Here is an 11384-nt window from a genome sequence, read left to right as displayed (position 1 = left end):
TCTCAGTCTGAATATTTTACAGGCATGGGTAGTTCAGAAACATCTAGCTGAGAGGCACTAGGCTTTTTGGTTCCAATTCTGTGGTTATGTACAAATTTAGAACCTTATAAAGCTATTTGGATATAGAATTGCAAAAAAAAAAAAAAAAAAAGAGTGCACGTTGTTATTAAGAAATTAATGTAATTTTTATTATATTTAACATAGGTTTCTTCTGAAGAACATATTTTTTGCAAGAAAATCACAACTGTCTCATCTGCAATAGGATTCTGACACGCTATTTTTCCTGGGCATGTGACGATTGTTGCGTTGCTCCGTGATGTCACGGAAAAATACACAAATTTTTGACGTGACATACAACTCAGTCTTGTCACTTCTAACACCAGTGTCTCCTAAAATACACCTTGCTCAGAGATGAAAATTGCCCTGACCCAGCTGTGCTGACAGGCGCCCGTGCTGTCCCACAAAACTGCTTTTTCGCACATGCTGCGTTAGCCGAAAGGGTGCAAAGCTGCTGTGGTGGCACAAAGCTTTGCTGCAGGAGCCACGACCCCTCTGGAACCGCTCCGTCGATGCTCCACACCGCTCTGCCCGGGCTGCCGCTGGGCATGATGTCTCAGCAGCTCCCAGCAAATACAGCCGTGGGTAGGAGTTTCCATGTCAAAAGGAGATGCAACCCTTTACACGGGGTGTAATTACGCTGTAAATCTCTTTCTGGGTGCCGGATTTTTACATTTGTCTGAAAAGCAAAGAAATTCACATGAAAAAGAGCCACCAAGAGGAATCAAACACAAAGATACCGGGAAATCCTTGAGCAGAGGGTCACCAGAGGCTGGGAGAGTAAAGGCGAACTGGGAAAGTAAAGGCAAAACACTGCTCGTTTTGCTCGTTCTTACCACTTTTTGCTGGGCATCTGCTATTTTAGCCACCGTTAGCAACAGGATCTTCATCTTCCTTTTAAATGACCCCGTACTGACGGCATCCGTCATGAGCTCTGGAACGAGCGGGCTTCAGTCCTCTGCCCTGCCACGCGCTTTCTGTGTAACCTCGTTTTCCTTCCTTCAGGGGAAAACAGAAATCGGGGCATTTCCCCCCCTCTGACAGCTTGCGCCGGGCTTGGGAAGCGCTTAGAAATGCAGGGGCGGGCGTTGGCGTCTGGCGTTGCCTTGGAGCTGGTTTCTTGTTGACAGACTCGGACTTGTGGTGGCCAGGGTGCCATGGGCCCGCGGCGCGTGGCAGTGGCAGTGGTGGGGCTGCTCCGGGACCCGGCTTTCCACGTGGCCAAGTGCACGGCAGAGGTAAGCCCCGGGGCTTCAGGTGCCAGGCTGGGAGCAGCAGGGAGTGGTGCGGGCTGGAAGTAAATAAGCAGAGGAATGCCTGCACCCAACAGCGGAGAAAATACTCTCAATTCGGGTTTCTGCTCTTTTTTGGCGCTGCCCGGCGCAGGCACCGGCACCGAGGCTTTATGGGCTCCCTGCTCAGTACTGCTTGGGGCCGGGGGGTCTCCGTTGCAGCATCCTCACCTCCTTGTTCTCACACCTCCAAGAAATTTTAAGCTGTGCGATGCTGTGTAAGACGTCATGCGCGGCGCAGCTCTGCCCGCTCAGCAGCTTACAGCGAGTCCCTTACGGCAGCTCTGTCGGTGCGGATGAGAGGGAAAAGAGCTGCAAACCCCACGGGGTTTGGCAGGCTTCTCCTGAGCAGCTCAGCTGTGCGGCAGACGCGCAGCGCCCAGCCCTCCGTGGGGTGCACAAAGCCGACCTTTATGCCCTCCCTGCACGTGAGTTATCGGCCGGGCTCGTTCCCCAGCGTTATTTACAGCTGACAAAGCTCTGCCATCTATCAGCAGCCCTAAGGACAAGCCAAGCCGACAGCTGCAGGGGCTGTGCGCCTCTTGGCCTCTTGGCTTTTTTTCCTTTTTTTTTTTTTCCCCCAGCCACTGTCCCAACAACAGCAACGGCAACGAGGAGCTGAATAGAAAGTCACTTCTTCGCTTTATTCTTTTTAAGCCCAGCTGGGCTGGCTTTAAGCCGCAGCTCGCAGCGCTTGCATACAGCCCACACGGAGATGAGGCTAAATCCCTGGACAGGAACGTCCCATATCTAAACAGCCGTGTGCTCCTGAGGCGATGGTACAAGCAACAGGGGCTGGAAACGTTCACCTCACAGCTTTCACCGGGCCACTTCCTTGCCCCAAGGCCCTGGACCCAATCTCCTAGGACAGCAGAGGACTGCAACTCCCTGTCCCTGTGAAACGCATGCAAAAATTCGGCAATGATGCCGAAACATCTATGAATACCTCACCACTTACATCCATCTCATGTGGGAGCGGCGGGGGGAGTACCAGGATAAATCAATAATATTTGTGAAGCAGCCCTTCACAGAAAAACAAGACACCCACTACATCTGCAAAGAGGGATTTAGAACAATTTGTGTGTATTTCTGCAAGTGTCGGGAATTACGCCAGAGACAGAGGCAGTGCAATAACGGGATTAGAACGTGGCTTAGGTTGTAGTTCATGAGGGAAATACAAGCTGTGATAGGATGGGTTGGGGGGTATTAAACTGCTTGTATGCAATTTTTTTTCCTTACCTTGAAAATCTAGGCTCTGAAGCTGAAGTTTCCAAGCAAGTTTGCAGATCCTGTAATACAGCCTTTAGTAGAATTTGCATGGCGTGAATATTTACAGGAGAAAAAGAAGGTAACTCTTGCGTCCTCGGGTTGTTTCAGATGAGAGTCCTCTCCTCCAGGCTGCAGCATCTTGCAGCTCGGTGCCATCCGCAGATTTCAGAAGTGAGCTTTTCCACCCCAATTTATTTAACGTTCTCAGAGACCCTCAAGGCAGGGTGAGGCTCTCAGTTCAGTCTGAGCTGCCCCCAAAGTGATGCCCAGGCGACTGTCGTCACGATAATGTCCCGTAGCAGCAGAATCCAGATATTTAGGGCACGTAAGTGTGTGCACTGTCAGCACACCTTACCGAAAGCTGCTGCCCAGTTCCCATTGGTGGGATTTGTGGTTTGAAAAGTAGGAAAGGCATAAAAATACCATGGGTGCGGTGGATTATTTCCAATTGCTTCTTCACTAAAGGTGTAAATAATCCCTGGAGGCTTTATTTTGTCCCTCTGAAATGCAGGAACTGAGAGGTGAGGTGTGGGCATATGCCTCCTCGGTGATGTGCTTCATTGGTGGCCAGCTGCTGGGGGACGAGAAGGAGCTGCTCAAGTGGTCTTACTGTGAGTGGGACTACCATGACTTTAAGCCCGAGGCACTTTACCAAGCGATAGCTGAGGATTTCTACACCAAATATCTGAAAAACAGCCAGGCAAGTAGCACCATTTGACAAGAAGAGTACAAGGTCTGCAAGTGGCTGGAGGGGCTGTCAGATGAAATGGCAGACACCACGAGGAGGAAGGAGAGCGAGCATAGAGATGGTGGTTTCTTGGTTTCTGCCCTGTGATGGCAGGGCCAGAGCTGGGGCTGGAGCGGCCAGCGGGGACCATCCCTTGCCAAGGACGGCAGAGCCTCCATGCCTCTTGGCAGCCTGGAAGGGGCAAATACTAGCCTGGATGCGCAACATGTATTAGCTGCTTCAGGGCTGAACAGTCCAACAAAAGCACATTGCTGACCATGCTGCAACTGTGCTGCTCAAAAATCCCAAACCGCCCAGCTCTTGGGTACCAAAATCCTTGAGTACCCTTATTTTTGAGTACCAAAAGCCCAACTGCCAAACCTCTCCTTTCCCAGCCAAGACCCCCTGAAATGCCATGGTGTCGTGAGGTGTGATGAGGCCAGCGCTGACACCGTAATTGAGAGTAGAGAAAAATAAAATGTCATACCAAAATGGGTAACGTAGAAGGTACATCATCGATGGCATGCAGATTTAAGGCTGGCTGGGAAGGCCAAGAAATACCCATTTTGGCAGGGTGGCTGGTATTCTTGCAGATTCATTTATTCCTGCCTGTATTGTACAGGCTGCAATAGGCGTGTAAATAAATGCAAGATGAAGAAGTGGGCCCTGCCCAGTAGTTTGCTTTTAACACACTGTTGGGATTATTTCTGCCCTGAATGAGTGAAACCTCCTCTACTTTTTTCTTTATTTAAACAAAATAGTAGGAATGCTGTTGTGCAGTGACAACCCTGCAGATGTTTTCTGAGACCATTTGCACCAGGCAGCAGGACCCTGGCCGGTGCTAGGAAGCAAGTGCAGCACGGAGAGCTGGCCTTTCCCTCACTGCGTTTGTTTTTCTGCTTTAAACAGCACGTGTTTGTGTACCTGGAGATAGCTATTGAGGAACAGCCCGTCGGGAGGCTGCTCTTTGAGGTACGCTACAGAGGAGAACAGCAAAAGCGAGGAACATGTGGGCATGGTGGTGTAGGGTTGATGGTTGAACTTGATGATCTTAAAGGTCTTTTCCAACCTTAGTGATTCTGTGATTCTGTGAACAAGTCCCACCCAGCGCAGTGATTTCACCTGCCAAAGGAGGGGGGCCAGAAATTTGGCCAGTGGATGTCAGCTAGGAATTTCACATGTGCTTTCCTCTCTCGCTTTCATTTTGCAGCTCTTTTCTGACGTGTGTCCCAGGACCTGTGAGAATTTCCGTGCCCTGTGTGCCAGAGGAGCAAAGTCTCTCTGCGACGGCAGAGAGCTCACCTACAAAAACTCCCTTTTTCATCGCCTTGTGGAAAATGGGTGGATCCAGGGAGGAGGTGCATTTCCAGGTGTCCTGAGTAAATCCGAGTTACAGCACAAGGAGTGGTGGCATGAGTAACAGTCTTCATCTGTGGAGATGTAACTGAACTCCAGGACAAAGCTAATCTCTTAATTAATGTATATATAAAAAACAGAAAACATTTTCTCTTTTAGTCATCTCACTTTCTAAACATAGGAAAAGTTTGGATAATTTGTTCTTTTGATTATCCAAGACCTTTTCAAAAGAATTTAGGAAACTAATTGAAAACATTAAAACTCTTCTCCATGAAGTTCTTTGGTAAGTAATTAGGAAACTAATTGGAAACATGAAAACCCTAAGAATATCCATAGGAAAACTTTTTACTTGTTTTATAGAGAGATTAACTTACAGAGGCATTTAGCCAAGTGCCAGAGCCCTTCCAAATGTGCTGGTGAGTTGTGTGAATGCCAGCGCTATGACTGGAGTTCGGCACTGACAAGAAAGGCACCATGAACAATGGGCCATGCAGTTTGCCCAACATCCCCAGGCAAGTCAAGATAGTTAGGTGTATCAGAAGGAATTTCCCTCATTACTCCCTTTTGGTCTATCATCCAGCTTACCTATCTATTTTTGTACCTGCTTTTGCCATGCCTGCTCCAAATGTGAGTGCTTAAATCCATTTACTTTGAAGATACACCTCCTACTTTCCATGAATAAATATGCAGATGTCTATGTAGTCCGTAAAAGCAACCTAAAATTACAGGCTTGCTACTGTAGAGGACTAACCATAACCTGACTGGTATAAGACAATGTCTAAATAAAGTAACAAAACCAGACTTCTTGGGGGAAAAAAAAAATTTAAACAATAAATGCATCAGGTTTCTTTAGTGCCTTACTCATCAGAAATCTGGTTCAATAGGAATTTCTCTCTTATCAAATCTCTTTTCTTAGACAAGTTAGTGGTCTTAACTCCCCATAATATCACAGCTGCATTTTCATCCTTCCTTCTCATAATGCTGCTCCCTTCTCCAGGGCGCCCCTTCCTCGGCTGGGGGCTGCCACCACAGGACCTCTCCCAGCAGGAGATGCTGGACCTCTTCAGAGGGGCAGCGATTAAATGCACCGCATGAAATAGTTCTCCATAGAGAGACAGTCTCTTGGGACGGAAGCAGAGATCTTCCCAAGGGTCTGTTAAAATTTCGGTAGTGAAACAGAAAGATGGATGCAGTTGTTCCCCCAGGCTGATGCGCAACCCATGTCCCTGACCTTGGCTGAGCTGCTCACTGACAACCCCCAACAACACCTGTGATAAACCTGGTCTCTGATGGTTATTTTTATTTACCCTGCAGACATCATAACTGGAAAAGGAGACGGAGGAGAGTCAATTTATGGTCCCACCTTTGAAGGTATGGTTCCTCGGCTATCTTACTGCGCAAGCGGCAGTTTTCTGCAAAAATCAAGTTGTTTACTTGATCTTATTCACAGAATAACCTGGGAATTTCCTTTCATCTCCCCAAAGCAAAAGGTTTTGCTTTTCAGTCAGAATTATTATCTGCTTGTATTAGCCAGAGTGGACTGCTTTAGCGAGGCCACTTTTTGATCTGTAACCTTGCCCCCCTCCTCTGCCTGAGGCTCAGCTCCATCAGCCCCTTCTCCCTGCCTAAATGAGGGCTGATGGTCACCCCTACATCAAACTGCGAATACTCACCTTGTGGACAGGACCTTAGGAAAGCCGAAGTGGATTAGCTACAGATCTCCAGGCACCACTTGTTTAAATGCATTTAAAGCGATGGAATGAAGTTGGCTTTAACTCCAGCTTTCCTGGACCTTGGGCAGCCTTTCAGGCTTGGGCACACCGGAGCCATCGCTGCCAGCGGCTACGTGACTCTGCGGATGTAAGGGGAGTTACTTCTGAGTCTCACATAAAACCCTGAAAGTCAAGAAATGCCAAACATGAGCTAAGTTTAACAAAAAATGTTCCCCCATACTGGTATAAAGTAATAAAATGTAAAGAAGAAAGAACATTATAGCATGCAATATTTAAGAAAAACAACCCATGTAATTGACATAGACATTTGGGATCTTCTGTTTAGATTAAATGCTACCCATAAAGATGTTTTATGACAGTTAAAGCACTTTTGAAACTGATTTATGTTCCCTTACATAAAAGCTTTCCCACTGCCAATGGCGCAAACGAGGTGACATTTGAGCAGGCTGGGCAGCAGCCAACAGTGAGATCAGAGATGCCAAGTGTGGCTGAAAACTTCCCTTCCTGAGATGCTGAAGAGCCGCTCGCGAGGAGAGCCGTGCTCGCCTCGAGGTCCCGGGATGGATGGAGGAAAAGCCAGCTGGCGGTGGGTCGCTAGCCCCCTCGGCCCGGCCGAGTCACAGCACTGGCGGGCAAGAAAGCTGCCGGAAGTGGAAGCCCGGCGTGCGGGATTTAAGGCAGTAAATGCTACGGGCTGTCTAGAGTGGGCAGGGAGGTGCAAAAGTCGCTTCTTTGATGCTGGAGCTCCTGAAAGAGCAGCAAGCCTTGACTCTCAGGACACACACATCTCAGAAAGAATATAGGTTGGCAGGGGAAAAAACTAGGGCTGGCTGTTAAACTGTTTGCAGGGCGGACATCACCAAAGATTTAAAAGTTTGTGAATCCTCTTTTCCAGCGATTATACCCCATAGATTAGGGCTAGTGCACGTCTCGCACCCTTCGCACTTTCTGTTGGGGCAGAAATTGTCTGCAGAGGAAAATGAGTTTGAGCGTGCGGTAGGCTCCTCTGCGTCCCGGAGAGCGACATACGGCCCCACGCGCGCTGCCCGGGCTGCAGCATGAAGCCCCAGCCCAGCATGCAGCATTTGGCTCCCGGCTCCATCCTCCTCCTCCTCCAGGCAAAGCTTATACTTCCCTTGTGCTAACCAGGAAAGAAGCTGCCATGTCATGTGGGAAGGTGACAATGTGTCAAAAATCGCTTAAGTAATTTTAAGGTGGATTTAATTGGGAAGCTGTCAACCTTGAAAGTGTTCCTAGAAGAGTTTTATTACCCATATATGCACATTCTCTATGTGTTGATGTATTGAAGGAGAGGATTGCTAATTCTTCCCCTACCCCTTTTTAATTAATAGTTGTTTTTCATCCTTGAGAAAGGTGCTCCCTTGGGTATGCCTTTCTATCTTAAAGCCTAGATTGCTTTCCCACTACTTCCGCCAAACTATTTTACACTGAGGGCAGAGGACAAATATCTTCGATATCTGGAAAGGGTGAGAGATGCCTCTGTCAGCTGCTAATGTTCTGGGAGATGCTGTGCTTGGCACATGTCCGGGCACTGCAACGTTTGCTGAAATTAATGGGATGCAACCACATTTTACTGTAATGAGCTGAAAGGACTGAGGTAATTACAGAAAATCACTCGGACTCGAGAGTCACGTCATAGGACAAAGCATCCTATGCCAAAATTAGTCTGTTGAAGTCATTTTGCAAATTGCAAGGCAGCGGTCAGGGAGTAACTGTTCAGTTAAAATTTAATCACCATTTTTATGAATCAGTTTCTGAGAAGGGCACTCAAACAAGGTAAAAAGAATTTTAAAAAAATCACAGAACAATGAAATTGAAAGATTTCTACAGTCTCCTTCAAGCTTGTTGAGAGCGTGGTGGGGCTGTTGACTGCTCAGTGTGATCAGGTCAGAGACAGGTGACGGACGAGGCTAGGATCAGTGCACCCCCTGCTCCCCACCTCATAGCCGGGCTCCCCTCCACGGAGGAGAAGGAATCAAGTCCTGCCGTCATCCCCCAAACCCAAGCATTCCTTATGCCTCTCCTTCCCCAGTCATCCCTCTTGAGAGCTGTTTCTTCTCTCCCTAACCAGTCCCTCCTTAGCCGGCACGGAGGATCTTCACCTCCTCACAGCTCCCAAGTTGCCCTTGCCTTGTGTCTCCCATCACCTGCCTCCTCTCTTTGCCCCAGCTTCTGGAAAAAGCTTCTGCTCTGGGAGCACCCTGATCTGCTTAACTAAATACCTGCTCTCCATTTATTCGGCTCTGTCATTTTATTTGGCTAAAGGAGCCCTCCTGTGCGAGTCACTGAACACCAGGAGCAGATGGGCATCCCACCCCAGTCCTGCCCTCACAGCCCGGTCTCTGCTCATGGGGGATGCCTGGAGCACCCACTCTGCCTCCCACCATCTTCATCCCTACAGTGGGAATTATCCCAGGTAGCCCTGGGGAAATGCTGCACTAAATGCCCTGAGCTCCTCCAGGGAGAGGCATTACAGACCGACAACGGGGAGCCTGAGGCATCGTTGCTGCGGCTCTGACATTCAGAAATACCTAGAGTGCTCTTTCATGAATATTTTTCATTAGCTTCTTTATTGGCTTAAGCACTAGGCAGTAGTGGGAAGCTCTTTCTAGGAAGGACATTGATTCAAACCAGACTTTGCTCGCATGCGACTCGATGAGACTTTTGGAGGGAAAAGGAGAAGGGAAAGGGAGAGCAGGGAAGAAGGAAAGGGGAGCTTGCAGGAGCTGGCAAAAGGGAGCTGTACAGTGACTAGCAGCAAAGGGAGCAACACAACCGCAGTCTTTCATCCCCAAACTCTTTCCCTAGATGAAAGCTTCTCCATCCGTCACAAGGGAAGAGGAGTCCTCGGGATGGCCAACAAGGGCCGCCACAGCAACGGCTCGCAGTTCTACATCACCTTCCAGCCAGCTCCCTACCTGGACAAAAAATACGTGGCTTTTGGGTACGTACGCACACGTTTGCCGCCACTGCAGTGCACAGAAGGTCACCCTGGCCCTGCAGGACATTGCTGCCTGGGAGGAGGCATCCATGAAATCCCTATGGCAGCTAAAACATGGATGCCTCTTGCCAGGGGAAGGATGGATAAGTCAGATTTGACACCCATGCCTCCCTTTCTCTGCACTGTCCTGGCTTGCTCAGGCTGGAAAACCCTATGGCAAAGCTAAGGCAGCTGCCAGGGCCTCTCCAGGAAGAAGGCTACAAATCCATGCCTGCATAGCTCAGTGTCAGCCAAAGGTGAGCCCTGACAGACAGGGGGGTGTTGAGCAAAGCCTCCGAGCTCTTCTCTGCCCTCACGAGCTGAAAGGAATTATCTTAGTGAATGCATGCTGAGAGTTTGCTCTCAGTAGGTCAATGTAGAGGACTGGCCCTGTTAAGATTTTCAGATTTGCAGGAATGTAATAAGGAAGACTATTGCTCTGAGCAGTTTGCTTGATGTGAGAGAGCAAAATATATACGTATTACCATAGAGAGAGAAATTCACAGTGCAGTTTCCATGTAACTACATCATGGAGAAAGACAGAAATTTTAAAGGAAGCAAAAAGTGTAACGGTCTAAACTATAGAGAACAAACCAAAAGCGATTGCTGGCTGGATATATTTACAACCAGCAGCAATCATGTCAAGTTTCTGCCTTGCCACTGGCTCTGTGTAATCTGAAAGGTGCAGAATCCATGATCTTATAGCCAGGCCCTCTTAAATCTGAGTGGGAGTTTAATCCTGAGGGAGCAACAAGGAGCTAGAGCATACAACAAGGACAGCCGGGCACTTTCCAACCCTGCGCTGGCTCCGTCCCCTTCTGATGTCCCTGCTCAGGCAAGGGTTGCCTGCAACGTCATCCCCACTTGGTACCCCTGTGCTGGATGGGGTGGGGTGGGATGGGGTATGGCATGAAGCTTTCTGGAGCACTGCTGGCATCCCTCGCTGTGCTGGCGCCTGTGGGAGCCGGAGCTTATGTTCCTGCAGTGTGGGAGTAAGACAGGCTGAAAATTGTAAGGATTGCAAACAAGAGCGTGTCTCTTGACTTCCTTCTCCTCAAAAGTAATGGCCATTTGTAGCTGGGGCACATAGTATGATGCTTATTTCTTTAAATACGTGTAGCTGCACAGAGCCATAGTATTTTCACCTCTCCTAAAATGCCAACTAGAGACTACTTAATCAAGAACTGATGGTGTTTGCAACTCCATTGCAGCAGCGTGGGCGCAGCCTGTCAGTAGGAAACCGGTGCCTGGGTTTCACAGAATCACAGAATCACTAAGGTTGGAAAGGACCTTCAAGATCATCAAGTTCAACCATCAACCCAGTGCTACCATACCCCCTAAACCATGTTCCGAAGTGCCACATCCAAACGTTTTTTGAACACTTCCAGAGATGGTGACTCCAGCACCTCCCTGGGCAGCCTGTTCCAATGCTTAACCACTCTCTCCTAATACCCAATCTAAACCTCCCTTGGTGCAACTAGAGGCCATTTCCTCTTGTTCTATTGCTTATTACTTGGGAGAAGAGACCAACACTCATCTCGCTACAATCTCCTTTCAGGTAGTTGTAGAGAGCGATAAGGTCTCCCCTCAGCCTCCTCTTCTCCAGACTGAACAACCCCAGTTCCCTCAGCCGCTCCTCATAAGACTTGTGCTCCAGACCCCTCACCAGCTTTGTTGCCCTTCTTTGGACATGCTCAAGCACCTCAGCATCCTTCTTGTAGTGAGGGGCCCAAAACTGAACACAGTATTCGAGGTGCGGCCTCACCAGTGCCAAGTACAGGGGCACAATCACTTCCCTACTCCTGCTGGCCACACCATTTCTGATACAGGCCAGGATGCTGTTGGCCTTCTTGGCCACCTGGGCACACTGCCGGCTCATGCTCATCCGGCTGTCAACCAGCACCCCCAGGTCCCTTTCCACCAGACAGCTCTCCAGCCACTCCTCCCCA

At 48.9% G+C, this 11384-nt stretch overlaps 1 protein-coding gene across 1 annotated transcript; it reads left to right on the top strand.

The window, feature by feature from the left end:
* Positions 1-1214: 1214 nt before the first annotated feature.
* On the top strand, positions 1215-9554 carry PPIL6 (peptidylprolyl isomerase like 6; the record flags this gene model as incomplete). Its single annotated transcript, XM_081998522.1, is given in 9 exon segments — positions 1215-1295; positions 2602-2697; positions 3130-3318; positions 4255-4317; positions 4556-4703; positions 6016-6072; positions 6944-6957; positions 6959-7084; positions 9264-9554. Coding segments are annotated over 9 exon segments (1065 nt in total).
* Positions 9555-11384: the final 1830 nt, after the last annotated feature.

Source organism: Phaethon aethereus, assembly GCF_964289735.1.
Source record: "Phaethon aethereus genome assembly, chromosome: 3".
In the NCBI taxonomy this organism is placed as follows: Eukaryota; Metazoa; Chordata; class Aves; order Phaethontiformes; family Phaethontidae; genus Phaethon; species Phaethon aethereus.
This window is presented reverse-complemented; position numbering and strand designations above follow the sequence as displayed.